Source organism: Epinephelus fuscoguttatus, linkage group LG12, assembly GCF_011397635.1.
Source record: "Epinephelus fuscoguttatus linkage group LG12, E.fuscoguttatus.final_Chr_v1".
NCBI lineage: Eukaryota > Metazoa > Chordata > Actinopteri > Perciformes > Serranidae > Epinephelus > Epinephelus fuscoguttatus.
The window spans coordinates 43484940-43504299 of record NC_064763.1 but is presented as its reverse complement, the minus strand read 5'-3'; the positions used below and the strand labels follow the sequence as shown (position 1 = coordinate 43504299).

The 19360-nt window shown below is 42.3% G+C and overlaps 2 protein-coding genes across 2 annotated transcripts; both read left to right on the top strand.

Moving 5' to 3' along the window:
• The first annotated feature begins 8857 nt into the window (after positions 1-8857).
• Positions 8858-9940, top strand: LOC125898777 (histone H1-like). The gene has a single exon (XM_049592722.1). The coding sequence runs from the start codon at positions 9206-9208 to the stop codon at positions 9926-9928; it is 723 nt and encodes a 240-aa protein (XP_049448679.1). The 5' UTR covers positions 8858-9205; the 3' UTR covers positions 9929-9940.
• Positions 9941-18162: 8222 nt separating this feature from the next.
• LOC125898788 (histone H2A-like) lies at positions 18163-19328 on the top strand. The gene has a single exon (XM_049592732.1). The coding sequence runs from the start codon at positions 18258-18260 to the stop codon at positions 18642-18644; it is 387 nt and encodes a 128-aa protein (XP_049448689.1). The 5' UTR covers positions 18163-18257; the 3' UTR covers positions 18645-19328.
• The last annotated feature ends 32 nt before the right edge of the window (positions 19329-19360 follow it).

Sequence of the window (19360 nt, the reverse complement as noted above, 5' to 3'; positions counted from 1 at the left end):
CTTTAGCATTAAAATATATCATATTAAAATAGCCTATATATTATTATTATTACTGTCCCCTTACTGTACAAACTGTAAATAAATCTTTATTCCTGACTATGTGACGTCACCATTAATGTGTTTGTAGTTAAAATATTGATGTTTGTTTTTAATTTTTTATGTTTTGGTAGATTGGCTTATGGGGTGATTTTGAAGGAGTAATTAAGTTAATCTTCTCATAAGTGGATGTAATATGTAGAGATGCCATCTAGGCCGTTTTTCTTCGTTTTGTTTTTTTAAAGTCTATATTTTGCTTTACAAAAACGTGAAAAAGCAGCTGTGACCAAGCTATCACGAGGTGAGTAGCATTGTAAGCATGATTAATAGCGATATACTTCAGTTTGTCTGTGTGTTTTTGTATGCAAGCGGGTCTGCTGACAGTCCAAAATGGCGGCGGTAGGACGAAACCATGGGCGAGTCTGTTGCTATGGGGCGTTCTGTTGAGCGTCGCCTCTTGGTATCCATGCTCTTTGACCGTTTCTCAATACTCAAGTTCAGCAGGACTTGTGGACTTGGCAAGTCCGCGTGAGAGTCCGGACTTCCCAAGAACGGGAGGACGGGAGTAGGCTAGGGTCATTTCTGCTTTTGGAACAGCAGCGAACTTGATGATGTCACCACCTCTGCTCGCCTTGGCTGTTGTACTGTGTTGTATACATGCATGTAGAATAAACCAATATAAACACAGCCCTGCGGCTTTTCATAGACATTGTAAGAAATGAATATGTACATGTTTTTAACATTTCAATATACGTATATAACTGACACACTACAAAAACATAGAAATAGCCAAAATATTTTCATAAAATGTCTTTTAAAACCTTTTGATCATATTTAATCTGTATCCAATTCCAGCAGCTGGTTGAGATGCGAGATGGAAATCAAAAATCAATAGCGGACATGGATCGGAGAAGGCGTCTTGGCGCAGTTATTGCAGCAGGAGTGCTGTACCTGCAGGCTGAGGAGGAGGCTGCCCAGCTGAGGAGGAGGCTGCCCAGCTGAGGAGGAGGCTGCCCAACTAAAGAGGAGGCTGCAGCTGAGGAGGAGGCTGCAGCTGAGGAGGAGGCTGCCCAGCTGAGGAGGAGGCTGCCCAGCTGAGGAGAAGGCTGCCCAACTGAGGAGGAGGCTGCCCAACTAAAGAGGAGGCTGCCCAGCTGAGGAGGAGGCAGATCCCAGAAAGACAGCGGAGAATGAGGCGGAGGATGAGACGATATGTTCGATATGTTTGTCCAGTTGTGGACAAAGTACCAGGAAAAGTAGTAATATCACAACAAAGAACAAAAACTCAGTCACAAGTCAAAGTGCTGCAAATGTGACTTGAGTAAAAGTACCTGGGTATTGTCAGCAGAATGTAGGACTACTTCAAATGAAGAGTTCAAAGTACTCATGATGCAGAGTGACCCAGTTTCAAGTGTTGTGATCATCATACACATGAATATGTATTGAGTAGTAACTGATCAACGTCGGCTTCATGTGAGCAGCATTTAAATGTTGTCATGGTAGAACTCATTTTAACAGCTGTCTCTGGTGCACTAGTCTGATCTGTAACAACACACAGCAACTTGTAAATATGAAACAACAACATATAAAACAAACTATCTGAACAGTAATTATAGATATCAAATAAATGTAGCTTGAGTAGAATGCACAGTATTTCCCTCTCAGTATAAAGTAGCACAAAATGGAAATACCCAAAGTACAAGTACATCAGATTTGTACTTAAGTACAGTAGCTACTTGAGTAAATATACTTAGTTACTGTCCCTCACTGCATTTGTCTCATCATTATGCTTTCTGTCTACATTTTTATGGAGACTTGACAGTTTACTTGGTGCACCTAGAACAAACAACAGCAGTTTAACATTTTATTGAAGTGTTGAGTTGTAGATTGTGGTGCTGTTGAACTGTACTGGATTACACTGACAGCAGTTTGTCATTTAGTCTGTGCTCACCAATATAAATGGATCAAACAGGTCAGATGTGAAGAGGAGAAGTTTATTCAGACATCAGGTATACGATTCATATCAGATAATCAATATTTAAAATGCTGTTGAATAAATACTACAATAAATACAATTAATCTTTAAATACAATAAATAAATTACAATAAATTCTTAAAATCATTATTGAATGGTAAAAACACATCAATAAGCAAAAGAATACAAAGAACATTTAATAATATAATAATATATCTTATATAGTGAGACTGAATGTTGCCCATTAGACATTCCCCAAACAAATTACATGTCATATTTAACCACTAGAGATATCAGCGATGAGTTTAAAAGGACTACGGCAGCCTGAGCGCTCATACACACGTTTATTATCTATGAGCGCTGACACCGCTGTCATCTAGCGGACCTCACATTCAACTGGGCTCTATATTAAAACATCGACCACGAGTCTGACATTTAAACTACGCATGAAAACACTACGTTCTGTGACAACACAACAGTCACATATCGGTAATTACGACTTACAATTGTGCGCCTGATTGCTGAGAAATGCATGCTGGGATACCTGGCTGTCTGAAGTCCACACAAGTCTGCTCCGATGCATCCCCGGTGAAATGGGCATGGTGAGAACACATTTGGACTGAACTTGGCCAGATGTGAACTTTGAATTGGAACAGTACTTGGGCTGTGGCTGATGACGTGTCACAAGTCCGCACAAGAACACAAGTCCGCACAAGAACACAAGTCCGCACAAGAACACATGTCCGCACAAGAACACATGTTGAGAAACAGCTTTTGAGTTGACTGTTGAGACACCAACAGGAAACTGCCTTTGTTTCCACTTCCTGTCTGTTCACAGCAGCGTCAAGGTAAAATCACCTGATGAACTGATGTCACAGTCCAGAGGGGGGCGCTGTTTCACACCTGAGGATCAAACTCAAAACGAGGCTCCGTCACAGACAGGTGCTGCAGGGCTTCACCTTTTAGAGGTCACATATATAAGTCACATGATAAATATGAAGTTATTCTGGCTCAGTTTCAGAATCAACAGGAAACAGGAAACACATGAAAGGACAATTTGTTTATGATCACAATAAAGAATCATTTATTTATTTTTTGTTCCTTTTGGTGTCAACTTTAGTGTGACATAAATAAAGGAATAAAAAATGTGGTTTTGTTTTTCTTATTTTTGATTGAACCAAAACTAACTGGGCACCAACCAGCACACTGAGAACTAGACCACTAACAATAATAATAATAATAATAATAATAATAATAATATCAATAACAATAAATAATAATAACAACAACAATAATAATAATAATAATAATAATATGTAAAACTTAAATTAAAAGCTGGGTGTGTCTGTATGTTCTGACAAATGAACCTCGGCCAGGTGCAGGGTCAGGTCTCAGCAGACGGCTCAACTCAGGTCGTTGAGCTGCTTCGATCACATATACAAATATAAATGTTTAAAATGTGTCTGTGATGAGACTCTCCACGTCGTTAGCTCACTGAGACTCTCCACGTCGTTAGCTCACAGAGACTCTACACGTCGTTAGCTCACAGAGACTCTCCACGTCGTTAGCTCACTGAGACTCTCCACGTCGTTAGCTCACAGAGACTCTACACGTCGTTAGCTCACTGAGACTCTCCACGTCGTTAGCTCACAGAGACTCTACACGTCGTTAGCTCACTGAGACTCTCCACGTCGTTAGCTCACAGAGACTCTACACGTCGTTAGCTCACAGAGACTCTACACGTCGTTAGCTCACAGAGACTCTCCACGTCGTTAGCTCACTGAGACTCTACACGTCGTTAGCTCACAGAGACTCTCCACGTCGTTAGCTCACTGAGACTCTCCACGTCGTTAGCTCACTGAGACTCTCCACGTCGTTAGCTCACAGAGACTCTCCACGTCGTTAGCTCACTGAGACTCTACACGTCGTTAGCTCACTGAGACTCTCCACGTCGTTAGCTCACAGAAACTCTACACGTCGTTAGCTCACTGAGACTCTACACGTCGTTAGCTCACAGAAACTCTCCACGTCGTTAGCTCACAGAGACTCTCCACGTCGTTAGCTCACTGAGACTCTACACGTCATTAGCTCATTGAGACTCTCCACGTCGTTAGCTCACAGAGACTCTCCACGTCGTTAGCTCACTGAGACTCTCCACGTCGTTAGCTCACAGAGACTCTCCACGTCATTAGCTCACTGAGACTCTCCACGTCGTTAGCTCACAGAGACTCTACACGTCATTAGCTCATTGAGACTCTCCACGTCGTTAGCTCACAGAGACTCTCCACGTCGTTAGCTCACAGAGACTCTACACGTCATTAGCTCACTGAGACTCTCCACGTCGTTAGCTCACAGAAACTCTCCACGTCGTTAGCTCACAGAGACTCTCCACGTCGTTAGCTCACAGAAACTCTCCACGTCGTTAGCTCACAGAGACTCTCCACGTCGTTAGCTCATTGAGACTCTCCACGTCGTTAGCTCACAGAGACTCTCCACGTCGTTAGCTCACAGAAACTCTCCACGTCGTTAGCTCACAGAGACTCTCCACGTCGTTAGCTCACAGAGACTCTCCACGTCGTTAGCTCACTGAGACTCTCCACGTCGTTAGCTCACAGAAACTCTCCACGTCGTTAGCTCACAGAGACTCTCCACGTCGTTAGCTCACTGAGACTCTACACGTCATTAGCTCACAGAGACTCTCCACGTCGTTAGCTCACAGAGACTCTACACGTCATTAGCTCACTGAGACTCTCCACGTCGTTAGCTCACAGAGACTCTACACGTCATTAGCTCATTGAGACTCTCCACGTCGTTAGCTCACAGAGACTCTCCACGTCGTTAGCTCACAGAGACTCTACACGTCGTTAGCTCACTGAGACTCTCCACGTCGTTAGCTCACAGAGACTCTCCACGTCGTTAGCTCACTGAGACTCTACACGTCGTTAGCTCACTGAGACTCTCCACGTCGTTAGCTCACTGAGACTCTACACGTCGTTAGCTCACTGAGACTCTACACGTCGTTAGCTCATTGAGACTCTCCACGTCGTTAGCTCACTGAGACTCTACACGTCGTTAGCTCACTGAGACTCTACACGTCGTTAGCTCATTGAGACTCTCCACGTCGTTAGCTCACTGAGACTCTCCACGTCGTTAGCTCACTGAGACTCTACACGTCGTTAGCTCACTGAGATATATTTAAAAGTGGAGACAAGACAGACCCTCAGAATTACCGTGGGATCTGCATAAATTCATGTCTGGGAAAGGTTTTATGTAGTATACTAAATTCACGAACCATAGACTTCATTACAGAACATCAGCCATTAAGTAAAAGCCAAATTAGATTCCTCCCTAAATTCAGAACCACAGACCATATTTTCACACTGCACACTTTAATTGATAATTATGTGCACAAAAATAATGAGAAAATTTATGCTTGTTTCGTGGATTTTCAAAAAGCCTTTGACTCACTCTGGCACAAAGGCCTTTTCTTTAAATTAATTGAAAGTGGTATTGGAGGAAAAGTATATGACCTGATAAAATCAATGTATACTAATGGAAAATGCTCAATTAAGATTGGAACCAAGAAAACAGAATCTTTCTTCCGGAGACGTGGAGTAAGGCAGGGCTGTAACCTCAGCCCCACCCTATTTAACATATATATCAATGAATTGGCAAAACAAATAGAAAAGTCTCCTGGACCTGGACTGAAATTACAAGAGACTGTAATAAAGTGTCTCCTCTATGCTGATGACCTGGTCCTGTTGTCTCCAACAAAGAGGGGCTACAGCTACACTTACCAGAACTGGAAAAATACTGCCAAACCTGGGCCCTGACAGTTAACCAACCCAAAACCAAAGTGCTTATTTTTCAAAAAAGATGCAGATTACAGAGAAACAATAACTGTTTCAAAATTGGAAAAAACTTCATTGAACAAACAAACCATTGTACATATTTAAGACTAAACATTTCAAACACAGGGAATTTTAACATGGCTGTGAATGATCTAAAAGACAAAGCAAAAAGGGCTTACTATGCCATCAAGAGATCAATAAACACTGAACTACCAATAAAAACATGGCTCAAAATATTCAAATCAATCATCGAACCCATTGCATTGTATGGCAGCGAGGTGTGGGGTGCACAAACTCAGCAAGACTGGACAAAATGGGACAAACATCCAATTGAAATCCTGCATGCAGAGTTCTGCAGAAGTCTCCTCCAGGTGCAGAGAGGAACTCCAAACTCTGCATGCAGAGCTGAACTAGGCCAATATCCTCTACTGTTAAATATTAAAAAACGAGCCCTAAATTTCTGGAACCACATTAAAACAAGTGACCCACTCTCACTTTCCTATAAAGCCTTATGCTGCCAGGAGCTGAACCCACAAGGGAGTCCCCTCTACCTGCTTGTCCAGAGTCTGACCGAACCTTCAACCACTCAGGTCACTACATCACAACCACCTCAGCATCAGGACACATGCCCCCCGAAAATTAGACCCAACCAAATTATGACAAAGAAAAAGAAAAATACAGAGAATATTGGACAGAACTAATAAAATCCCAGAGCAAAATGGAAACGTATAAAGCCCTCAACAGACAGTACTCTGTGGCAACCTTCCTGAGCACAGTGCCTGATAGGAATATGAGGAAAACGATGACTAAGTACAGACTGAGTGAGCACAACCTGGCAGTAAAGTCGGCCGACGCAAACAGAGCTGGCTGCCCAGAGAGGAGAGGTTGTGTTCTCACTGTGACCAGGGAACAGTAGAGACTGAGCTGCACTTCTTAACTCAGTGTGACAAATATCAATGCATTAGAGAAGAGTATTTTGCAAAAATAATAAAGATATTCCCAGCGTTCTTGCACTTGAATAACTTAGAGAACTTCCGGTCCTACTGGGAGAGAGGGAGGACTGTTGTGTACTGGCGGCAAAATATGTAACAGCCTGCCATCAACTTCACATCACACATGATGATTGATAATTGTTTATATACTGATAATTAATCGGTTGTATAAATTCATTTCTTTATGACTTTTACCCTGCCATAGCCACCCATGCTCTCCATGTTTGTTTGTTTGTTTTTTAATTGAAATTATTATAATATATAGTATTGTTATTGTTTATGCTCGTTATATTTGTGTTATATTGTGTTAATATGCTTTGGCAACATTGTTTTGAATGCAGTCATGCCAATAAAGCAGCTTGAACTTGAACTTGAACTTGACTCTCCACGTCGTTAGCTCACAGAGACTCGTCACCACGTGATATGTGTTTACCAATGTAGTTTCACCACAGCTGATACACCTCAAGTCATATTTAGGCATTATGGATCCACTGCTACAGGTGAAACTGGTTTTGCACATTTGTGGATCACTTCCTGTCAGTTTGTGTGTCATGTGACATTTGAACCTTCCCTCCTGTGTATTTGCAGCAGGATCAGTGTGAGGTGCAGTTACTCTGCACATCAGCAGGTGGCGACATTTCCTTCCGTGAGATAACTGGACCAAGCAGGTTAAAATAAAGAGCCTATGGAGCGCACCATCCTGAAGAACAACACCTGGACACGGGGTCAGAGGTCAGCTGCTGTTAGTTTGTCTCCAGAGAGCACATGGAGTTAATCCCTCTCAGCGTGAGCACATATTTCTGTCTATGTTCAGAATTTCAAGTAAAAAACGGATCATTTGTAATGATAATATTATCACGATGCTAATTTTCAGTAGCGCATTAATGGTAATTCCCATTATGTGTTAGCATTGAGCTAACGGACTGCTGTGACACAGGGTTGCAGTGGTGGTACTCTAATCTTTTACTCAGGTAAAAGTACAAGAGAAACAAAAAGTAAAAGTTCTCATCATGCATAACATTATCCATCTCAGATCAAACCGCTGATGCATTCATGTGTTCATCACTTTAATGTTGAGGCAGGTCTTATGTTTATCCATCATCAGTTATTCATGATATATTTTCTATTATATTAATACACTTTCACACTGTGCGAGTCAAAGTTACTTCAGAGTTAAAAAAAAAAATCTTGAAAATCAGATCATGTGTTAAAAAGTTAATCACAAAGAAATAATACAATAAACATGTAAAACTGAGAGAAAACATATTAACAGTGTATGATGATGTAAACCTTGTATTGTCTTATTTATTCACATAAATCAAAGTGTTTACATTAATGTCATGACAACATGTGTTTCTATGATGAGACGTTTCCCAGTGTTGTATCTGAAGAAGGAGCAGACCTCCTGTGTTCAGAATAAAAATAATCCGTTTACGGAAATATTAAATAAAACATCACAAAGGCACAACGTTTATTTATGAAGCCTAAAACTTAATTATTCTTATTTGAATTTATTCTCGTGTCATAACAGAAGTTTTCTGAACAGCAGCAGTGACTTCACATGACGTCAGCAGCCCCTCAGTAATGATGGATTAATAATCCTGTGGGCGAAATGTGACTGGACATGAACTGTGCAGGTGTGTGTGTGTGTGTGTGTGTGTGTGTGTGTGTGTGTGTCCTGACTGATGATGAAGAGTTAATGATGTCACATATTAATCTGAGTGTTCCTCAGTTTGTTCTGGTGAGTGTGTTGCTGGGCTGAATGTGATCACAGTGTGTGTGTGTGTGTGTGTGTGTGTGTGTGTGTGTGTGTGTGTGTTGTTGAATGTGATCACAGTGATGTCACATGTAAATCTATAATGTGATGATCGATGCACGCGGCTCTACCTGTGACAGGTAACCGCCCAGATTCACCGGCAGCACCCGTGTGTTTACCACCACCGAAAAACTGCCTTATTAAAACTAAAGTAATCAGATTACTGCGGCGGTGTCAGTGTGGTTACATCCCCACGTGTCTCTGCTGACCGGAACACCGCTGTTACTCTGGATAAAAACACTTTGAGACGTTTTTAGAGACGAAATGTGAAGAAAACTCGCTGCTCGGTGCTCAAAGTGACTGCGCGTCAGAGAGGTTTGAAGCCTCCTGGAGTTCAGCAAACGAGTCCCGGTGTCCAAACATGAGCTCGGTGTGAAGGGAGGGACGTGTTCTCTCTGATACGGTAACACCGGGGCTTTCAAACGGTTCTCTTGGGTGAATTTTATCCGCAAACTGCGGAAGAGAAAACACAAAGTGGCGCCGCTTTGCAGCGGGGCGGCGGGGCGGCGGGGAGGGTTGACTCTCCACGGTTCTCATGTGCTTCATAAAGGCCGCCTCAGTCTCAGAGGCTCCTCAGTCACTCACACACACAGTTAGACAGACAGACAGACAGACAGACAGACAGATGGCCGATCAACCTGCAGCAGCTCCCGCGGGGAAACCTGCCTCCAAGCCCCAGAAGAAGAGACGGACCTCCCGCACCAACAGGGACGGACTCTCCCTCCCGAAGCTCATCATCACCGTGGTGTCCGAGGCCAAGGACGGGAAGCGGGTGTCTGTGTTCGCCATCAAGAAGGGCCTGGCGAAGAAAGGCGTCGACGTGTCGAAGCGCAACAAGCAGATCAACCACTCGCTGCGGAGGCTCGTGCTCAAAGGGTTACTGAAGCAGGTGAAGGGGAAGGGCGCTTCCGGCTCCTTCAAGCTCGTCAAGACCCAGGTCAAAGTTCTCAAACCAAAGAAGAAGAAGAAGAAGAAGACGCCTAGCACCAAGGGGTCACCAACCAAGAAACCAAGAAAGAGGTCGCCATCAAAGAAAAGGACACCGGTGAAGAAAGTGACCAAGAAGAAGGAGACGAAGCCAAAGAGCCCCAAGAAAACCACGGCTACCAAACCTGCTGCCAGGAGAAGTCCTGCAAAGAAACCTGCTCCCAGGAGAAGTCCTGCAAAGAAACCTGCTCCAAAGAAAACAGCAAAGAAAGGAGGAAAGAAAACTGCAGCAAAGAAAACAGGAGGAAAGAAATCTGCAGGAAAGAAGTAAAGTGGATCTTTAACCCGCACTCAGTGCAACAAAAGGCTCTTTTAAGAGCCACCACATGTTCTACAGAACTTTGTTCCTCTGTGACATCACACACCTCACTCACACTGACACACCCTCAGATCATGTGTCGGCTCATGAACAAATAATATATATATATATAAATATAGTTATGAACTCTTATGACACACACAGATGTTCTGAAACAGCACAGAGACACTTTATAATTTCATTCAGCTACGTTATAATCAAACTCACCACATTGTGGAGGCACGTGAGAAGCTGCCACACCCCGGGATCGAACCCCCGACATCCTGACTGAGAGGCGGCAGTGCTGACCTCCAAATATCCATGACGGATATCTGTACATTTGTCTCGGAGAAGACAAAATGGCGTCAAAATGGAGTTAGACACAATAACCTGTTGACATGATCCAGAATCCATCATTTGTTTAACTGTAAAGCGTTCAACACCGGGAAACATTATGTGACAGCTTCTGACTTTTGAAGCATATTATTATTATTATTATTACTATTATCATTATCATTATTTACAAGATGAATTTAGAAACAATATGACAGTTATTACAATGATTAAATTCATCCTCCAGATTCATCAGACACAGCATGAGACATAAATGTTTACACACAGACGATACACAAAAAAAGTACAATACATTAATTAAACAGAATTAATCTTATAATAACCATTCCCTCATGAAAAGATTATATATATATATATTATTATATTATTATATTATAGGCTGACAAGGTGTTCGGTTTAAGAACTCTCACCAGATTATTTTCTTATAATACAAACAGATAATCTGATGGAGTTGATGTAGATGTCAGCAGCAGATGAAGGTCAGTCAGCTGCATCAGTGTTTCCTACAGAGAAACTTGTTCACATGTTGTGTTGACTTCACTTCTGTTCGTGTGCAGGTAACGATGACGACTGTCAAATGACTGACTTATCTCATACCTTAATAAAACCAGAGCAGGTGTTATAGTGTGTTGGTCCATGCATCATTATGCTGCACATGCTAAACTCATGTCCAAATAAATAAATTAATAAATAAATAGGGTTGAGTTTCTTCACTAATATCAGAGGAAGAACAAAACATTAATAACTAAAGACATGTTGGAACTTTGGTAGAAAACATGATGAGGACAGAATATATCATTATAAAGAACAAGAGACACACAACACAGCATTTACAGAAGAGAGGTCGTTCTGTTTGAGCTTTTTATTATGAAACAGTATAATGTGCATGTATTTTATGTCACACAACATTTTCTGTTGTTGTTGTTGTTGTTGTTTTCTCCACAGTCTAAAGGCCCTGACACACCAAGCTGACGGTCGGCCGTCGACCAAAGTCGGGCCGTCGGTGAGCATCTGTTGGCCTAGTTTTTGCAGTGTGTCCTGCACCATTGGTACTTAAGTGTCAGCGACTTTTCGGCCGATTGAGCATGTTGAATCGGCGGCGGAGCTTGTCGGTGAGAGAGATCACTCTGATTGGCTGTTCAGGTTTTATTTCCTCGCCCCTGTAGCGAGTGAATCTGCCTGTAGTGAAACCGGGGCTAACCGGTGCTTCCTCCTCAGGCTCCACTTCACTCAGCTGCCCCACAGACCCGCTGCTTCTTCACACTTTAACCTGAATAACAAACCGGAGCTAGCTGGGAGCGGCTAGCGGAGCGTTAGCCGCAGCATGACCGGAGGGAAGCACAGCCAGTTAGCCGTTTGGATCCAACAAGAGCACAGAGCCCTGGTTTGTTATTCAGGTTAAAGTGGGAAGAAGCAGCGGGTTTATCGGGCAGCTGAGTGAAGTGGAGCCTGCGGAGGAAACACCGGGACCGTCTGGATGTAATAGTCCGTGGAGGTGCTGCGGTGCTCGGCTGCACAGATAGGAAACCCCTCGGCTGACAGGATGTACCACTCTCTCACTCCGCTCTCTCTCACGCAGGCGCAGAACGTACGTGCTACTTGGCCGTCGGATGTAGTCCGTGTAGTGTGTTCAAATGCAACTGACACAGGGCGACGTGAGGCGACGTAGACGACGCAACAGTCGGCTTTCGTCGCCGCTAGTTCTTTGATGTCGGTTTGGTGTGTCTGCACCTTAACAGAGCCAAACATCAATAACGTCTGTAGGAAAACATGCTGTATATTTATCTGAGTATAACAAATCTGTATTTGTTTGTGCAGAATCTGTAAATACACAAAACATCAATCATTTAATGACTTTAATAAATCAGTTCAGTATTTTGCTGCTTCATCAAATGTTTCTGTCAAAAGTTCAGGGTTTATTTCTTTAATAAGTTTATACACATAATCTATGGGAACATCTTTTATTTCAAATATTCATTTTGTTCTGTGTTTGGTGTTTTTATTACCTGATGCTTTAAATGTTGTGTGGATGTTTTTCACCTGTAAATCACTTTGTGTCTGAAACACACTGATGAAGCTGCGTCGTCACCACAGATCACACTGACTGACCTTCATCTGCTGCTAACATCAAGACCAGCCCCATACAACATCTGTAATAATCTGACAGGTGAACGTTCTATCACTTTGTCAGCCTTTAATGTATTTATGATTTTTTTGATGATTTTATAATAATAATAATAATAATAATAATAATAATAATAACACACCTGATCAGATGCTACCAACACACTCAGTGCACACACAAACACAGAGATGATCAATGACAGTTTGGAAACTGCTGTCACAAACAGCTTTAATGTGCACAAAGAGTTCAGGCAGCAGCAGAAGCCAAAGACTCATCAGGCTGCTCAGTGTGTCTCTGGCCTCTGAGCCCCCCCCCCTCACTCACCTGAGCCCCCCCCCTCACTCACCTGAGCCCCCCCCCTCACTCACCTGAGCCCCCCCACTAACAAAAGACAGAAGGCCAGTGTGTCTGCGACAAAAGCAGGAAGTGTTTTAGAGGCAAATATATAGTTTGATATTTGTTTCTGTCAATTCAAAATGTTTGTTCATTTTCTGTTGTTTATAAAGAAAAATCTGCTGAAAATTCAAATCCATTGTTGTATTTTTTTGGTTTTTGCTATTACACACTGTTGTAAGCATTTAAACCATATAATGACAAATACTTCCTCCTGAACTCTGTATGTACACTGATCTGCAGCTGTGTAACTTCGTCCAGTTCGAACCTGGATGTTGGCACGGCCGGACTCATCTTCCTCTCTCCCTCATCCTCATCAGTACCTCATCAGATGATCATTGATCATTCCTGACCGTGTCCGCTTCATTTTTTCTCCTCTCCAGTTTGTCGAGGTCAGCTGATGTTACACAAACACACCTGGAGGTCTGCACTGAAGAGTCCTGGCTTTCCTCTTCCGGGTTTATCCTGACGTGCTGATGTAATGAACTACTGTGTGACGTCAGGAGCAGTGATGGGCAAAGCAGTTCTTTAGATGTTACTGAATCACTAGAATCAGTTCATTAAAAAGATCCGTTCAAAAGGCTCAGTTCAGTGCTTGGCTGGAAACAAAGTCGGTTCAAACAGTGGGGAGGTGTGTGGTTGTGTTCATGTGGCTTGACTGCTGGCTACATTAGCCATTAGCTTGGAGAAAACGGTCCCTATGAAAGTGTATCACTGAGAAGAAATGATTTGAATCACTCAGGGATCGGGGTTATGCTGTTCACCAACTGATTTGTTTGTCGAGTGATTTGTCACGCAGTAGGCAGTCCCTCCCTGCACCCTCGCTGCCTCGCGACTCGCAAGTAATTCATCGTTTGCACGGACCGAATCAGCAGTTCCACTCCTGGCCTGAACACTCGCTGCTGAGCTCAACTGAACTGAGAAATGAACGAATCAGTTCCAGAAGTGATTATATTCAGTTTCACTAGCAAGGATCACACCACAACAATATGAAGTTAAAGGGCCAGTGTGTAATATTTGGCATGGTTTATTGTCAATCTGAATCTGAATCTGAATATTCTGCCCATTAATATGTTTATACAAGTGTATAATCACTATAAAATAAAATTTGTTTGGTTTTCGTAGCCTTATAGTTATGCTTTTATATATATACGTAGATAGATAGCAAGGGCCTTGCTTTAGAGAGGTCGCCATCTTGCGCCGCCATGTATGTACGGCAGACCGAGCGGACAATCCAGCCAGCCAGAGAACGCGTTTCGCGTGTATAAATAAACCAACGAAGAAGACAGCGGAAGGAAGGAAGAAGGAGGAGGAAACAGCAGAGAGTGTTAGTAGTTCGTCGATAGAGAGTAGTGAAAAGTTTTTTTAGTTATAATGTTTGCGAATGGACCACACTTACCACGCAACAGGAGAGAATGAACCTGAACCGTCATCTGCGAGGAAAAGAAGAAGTAACTTCACTCCTTGTGATGCACTCTCTGCGGCGCTTTTCCTCCTGATGATATATCTCCCCAGCGATGGTAGCAGTAGCACTGAATCCCATTCTGTGCATTCAGCCTCTCTTCTCGCCCGCTCAGCATCAAACACATAGAGTTCCTCATCTGTATGCTCCGGCTCAAACAGGTATGGCTCTGGGTCTGTGCCCGCTACAAGAAACTCTTCAAAATCGTGTTCAAAGTCGTCCATTGCAGCTACTATAGTCCGGAGATATTGCTAGGCTAAATAAACAGCTGAGCTCTGTTTACAGGCTACGCTGTCAGTCAGTGTGCGGGCTGGAGATTGGTGGAGCAGAGAGGGGAGGGGGTGCCCACTCAGTATGGTAAACGAGTATGTGTGTATGGAGTGTGTCTGTTACGCTAGAAGAGTCAGAGTTTGGGACGGAGTCTTTTACCCCCTGGAGTGTTACCGGAGTTTTTGGAGTACTCAAATAAACGGGCCTTTTACCTGAACGCTCCTCTGGTCTCCTGCGCGTGAGGGATTCATTACAATATCGTAACATGGTTCTAAATAAACATTCACCTCGTCACTAGATAGACCTACTCCTGAAAAACTCGTGTGCAAGGCTTTTTGTCCCTACGAGGCCACCGTCATTTACCCGACGGGAAGGGTGAGCGAGTGACCCCTTCAATCTAGAATTTGACCACTGATGTCACTGTTTTCAACCCATTTTACACACTGGCCCTTTAAATATTATAATGAATGTTCTGAGGTATGAGATGACGTTGATGGTGAGTGAATGTAGAGGGGAGGAGCAAAGATGGATGGAGGATGTCGTCTGCAGGCTGGTCCGGAGGGTACGCTGGGCAGAAGGAGACTCAGTGTGGGGGTTCCATCTCAGCGTTATCTGCCCAAGCTGATTATGGACCCCTGGACTGTACTGAGAATGAGACATGGGAGAGATATGCACTAGATGGAATTGGAAGAGATGAGAGGAGTAGTGGAGATGATGAAGAGAAGGGGAAAGGGTGGGCGGGTTGAGAGATCTGAGACAAACGGGGCTGGATGGGTTGGTCAGGTATAAGTAGGCTTGTCAGGTGATTAGAGGTGTGGTTGAGGCGTGACCCTGCTCCCGAACCTCAGTTAACTAGTTAACTTCATATGTTCACTCACCAACGACACAAGCAGGTCAGGAGCAGGTTAAACAGTGAATGTAAATATTAAAATGCTGGGATATTTACAGGTCATTGTGAGATATTTACAGGTCATTGTAAGATATTTACAGGTCATTGTGAGATATTTACAGGTCATTGTGAGATATTTACAGGTCATTGTGAGATATTTACAGGTCATTGTGAGATATGTACAGGTCATTGTGAGATATTTACAGGTCATTGTGAGATATGTACAGGTCATTATGAGATATTTACAGGTCATTGTGAGATATGGACAGGTCACTATGGGATATGTACAGGTCATTATGAGATATTTACAGGTCATTATGAGATATTTACAGGTCATTATGAGATATTTACAGGTCATTGTGAGATATTTACAGGTCATTATGAGATATTTACAGGTCATTGTGAGATATTTACAGGTCATTGTGAGATATGTACAGGTCATTATGAGATATTTACAGGTCATTGTGAGATATGGACAGGTCACTATGGGATATGTACAGGTCATTATGAGATATTTACAGGTCATTGTGAGATATTTACAGGTCATTATGAGATATGTACAGGTCATTATGAGATATTTACAGGTCATTATGAGATATGGACAGGTCACTATGGGATATGTACAGGTCATTATGAGATATTTACAGGTCATTGTGAGATATGTACAGGTCATTGTGAGATATGTACAGGTCATTATGAGATATTTACAGGTCATTGTGAGATATTTACAGGTCATTATGAGATATGTACAGGTCATTATGAGATATTTACAGGTCATTATGAGATATGGACAGGTCACTATGGGATATGTACAGGTCATTATGAGATATTTACAGGTCATTGTGAGATATGTACAGGTCATTGTGAGATATGTACAGGTCATTGTGAGATATTTACAGGTCATTGTGAGATATGTACAGGTCACTATGGGATATGTACAGGTCATTGTGAGATATGTACAGGTCATTGTGAGATATTTACAGGTCATTGTGAGATATGTACAGGTCACTATGAGATATGTACAGGTCATTATGAGATATGTACAGGTCATTATGAGATATTTACAGGTCATTATGAGATATGTACAGGTCATTGTGAGATATGTACAGGTCATTGTGAGATATGTACAGGTCATTGTGAGATATTTACAGGTCATTGTGAGATATGTACAGGTCACTATGGGATATGTACAGGTCATTATGAGATATGTACAGGTCATTATGAGATATTTACAGGTCATTATGAGATATGTACAGGTCACTATGGGATATGTACAGGTCATTATGAGATATGTACAGGTCATTATGAGATATTTACAGGTCATTGTGAGATATGGACAGGTCACTATGGGATATGTACAGGTCATTATGAGATATGTACAGGTCATTATGAGATATTTACAGGTCATTATGAGATATGTACAGGTCATTATGAGATATGTACAGGTCATTATGAGATATTTACAGGTCATTGTGAGATATGGACAGGTCACTATGGGATATGTACAGGTCATTATGAGATATTTACAGGTCATTGTGAGATATGTACAGGTCATTGTGAGATATGTACAGGTCATTGTGAGATATTTACAGGTCATTGTGAGATATGTACAGGTCACTATGGGATATGTACAGGTCATTATGAGATATGTACAGGTCATTATGAGATATTTACAGGTCATTATGAGATATGTACAGGTCATTATGAGATATGTACAGGTCATTGTGAGATATTTACAGGTCATTATGAGATATGTACAGGTCATTATGAGATATGTACAGGTCATTGTGAGATATTTACAGGTCATTGTGAGATATGTACAGGTCACTATGGGATATGTACAGGTCATTATGAGATATGTACAGGTCATTATGAGATATGTACAGGTCATTGTGAAATATGTACAGGTCATTGTGAAATATTTACAGGTCATTATGAGATATGTACAGGTCACTATGGGATATGTACAGGTCATTATGAGATATGTACAGGTCACTATGGGATATGTACAGGTCATTATGAGATATGTACAGGTCATTATGAGATATGTACAGGTCATTGTGAGATATTTACAGGTCACTGAAATATTTACAGGTCATTGTGGGATTGAGATGAAATTGAGCTGTGTGTGACCCATTCTAAAATGAGACACCTCTGATGTAACTATTCTGTGCTTCATAATACTCAGTGATGAGCACATGTTCACAAACAAAAGATATGTGATTTGAACATGTAATCAACCAGATGTTTCTCTGCAGTTTAAGGTGACAGTAAAGATCTTCAGTTCATCGTGACTGTGTCATATTACAAAGACACTCCTCACAGTCCTTACAGTCAGAATAATGAAGAGGGAAATCCCAGGATAATAAGAACCTTATACACATGTGTAAAATCACATGTTTATTATCTGTAGTGATACCAGAGACTGTTTTTTTCCATTTAACTTTTACTGAGCAATATTAAGATGACTGTGGATCATTTTATATTAATTTTGAAGTAGCAGCAGGAATATATTTTATGCATAAAGCACTTTTCATAGAACTCAAAGACACTTTGCATTAGTTAAAAACAATGACAATATATTAAAATACATCAACATCATTCACACGTTACAAGTCGTTTGAAAACTTGAGATGAGTCATTTCAACTGACAGGAAGTACAGTGGTAAATATGAACTCTCCTCTGATTGGAGGATGGGAGTCGTGCTCACTTCGGCCAATCACAGAGCAGCTGCTGTAGCTATATAAGGCAGTTGATTGCGCGTTATTGTTATATTTCTATCGTTAAACGCCAAAGAAGATAAACAAGATGTCTGGTCGTGGTGGCGGAAAAGGCGGGAAGGCGAGAGCCAAGGCGAAGAGCCGCTCATCTCGGGCCGGGCTTCAGTTCCCTGTCGGCCGTGTCCACAGGCTCCTGAGGAAGGGCAACTACGCTCAGCGGGTCGGTGCCGGAGCTCCGGTGTACCTGGCGGCGGTGCTGGAGTATCTGACCGCTGAGATCCTGGAGCTGGCTGGGAACGCTGCCCGCGACAACAAGAAGACCAGGATCATCCCCCGTCACCTGCAGCTGGCCGTCCGCAACGACGAGGAGCTCAACAAGCTGCTGGGCGGAGTCACCATCGCTCAGGGCGGCGTGCTGCCCAACATCCAGGCGGTGCTGCTGCCCAAGAAGACCGAGAAGCCTCCCAAGAAGTAAACACCCGGCTACAAACAAACAAACAAACAAACGGCTCTTTTCAGAGCCACACACACTGAACTAAAAACTCTGATCCTGTCTGGTCTGTTAACATATATATTAATAACTGTGTAAAATTAATAAGAATGCACTTCCATTTTGCAGAGACACAATGATGGCGGACAGGCTCCTCTCCAACACTTCGTGAACTCACTCACCCAAAAACCAGTTCAGTTAATCAGTGTTGATGGCAGCAGAGCCTGTCCACAGGGTGGACTAACACAAGGACAAAGTAAGGAAACATCATCCAAACCCTAACCCACTGGAATTTCTCAACTGTGGGATCAATAAAGGTCTATTTTATGTTATCTTACATTTTTGACAAATACAAAAAAGCATTGTGTGAATCGTCTAAACTTGACAGCACGCCACAGAAACCTGTCGCCGCTGACTAGTGTTTGAGGTGTAACTGCAGAGTGACACAGACACACAGAGGCTCTGCTGCACAGCTAGAAATCCCACTTCAGGAGCACAGTTCAACACTTTTAATTGGTTTACATATTAAACGCATGCTGTCCATACGAGTGAATACATGTTTAAAAAAATGAACATCATTTTTTTTAAACATGCCTGAAGAGGAATAAAAACATGTAAGAAAATAAATGGTGAGTGAGGATGTAACAGCGGGTAAAGGGTTAAATTTGTGCAAATAAAGTGTGTAACGCTGCCTCTGTCTC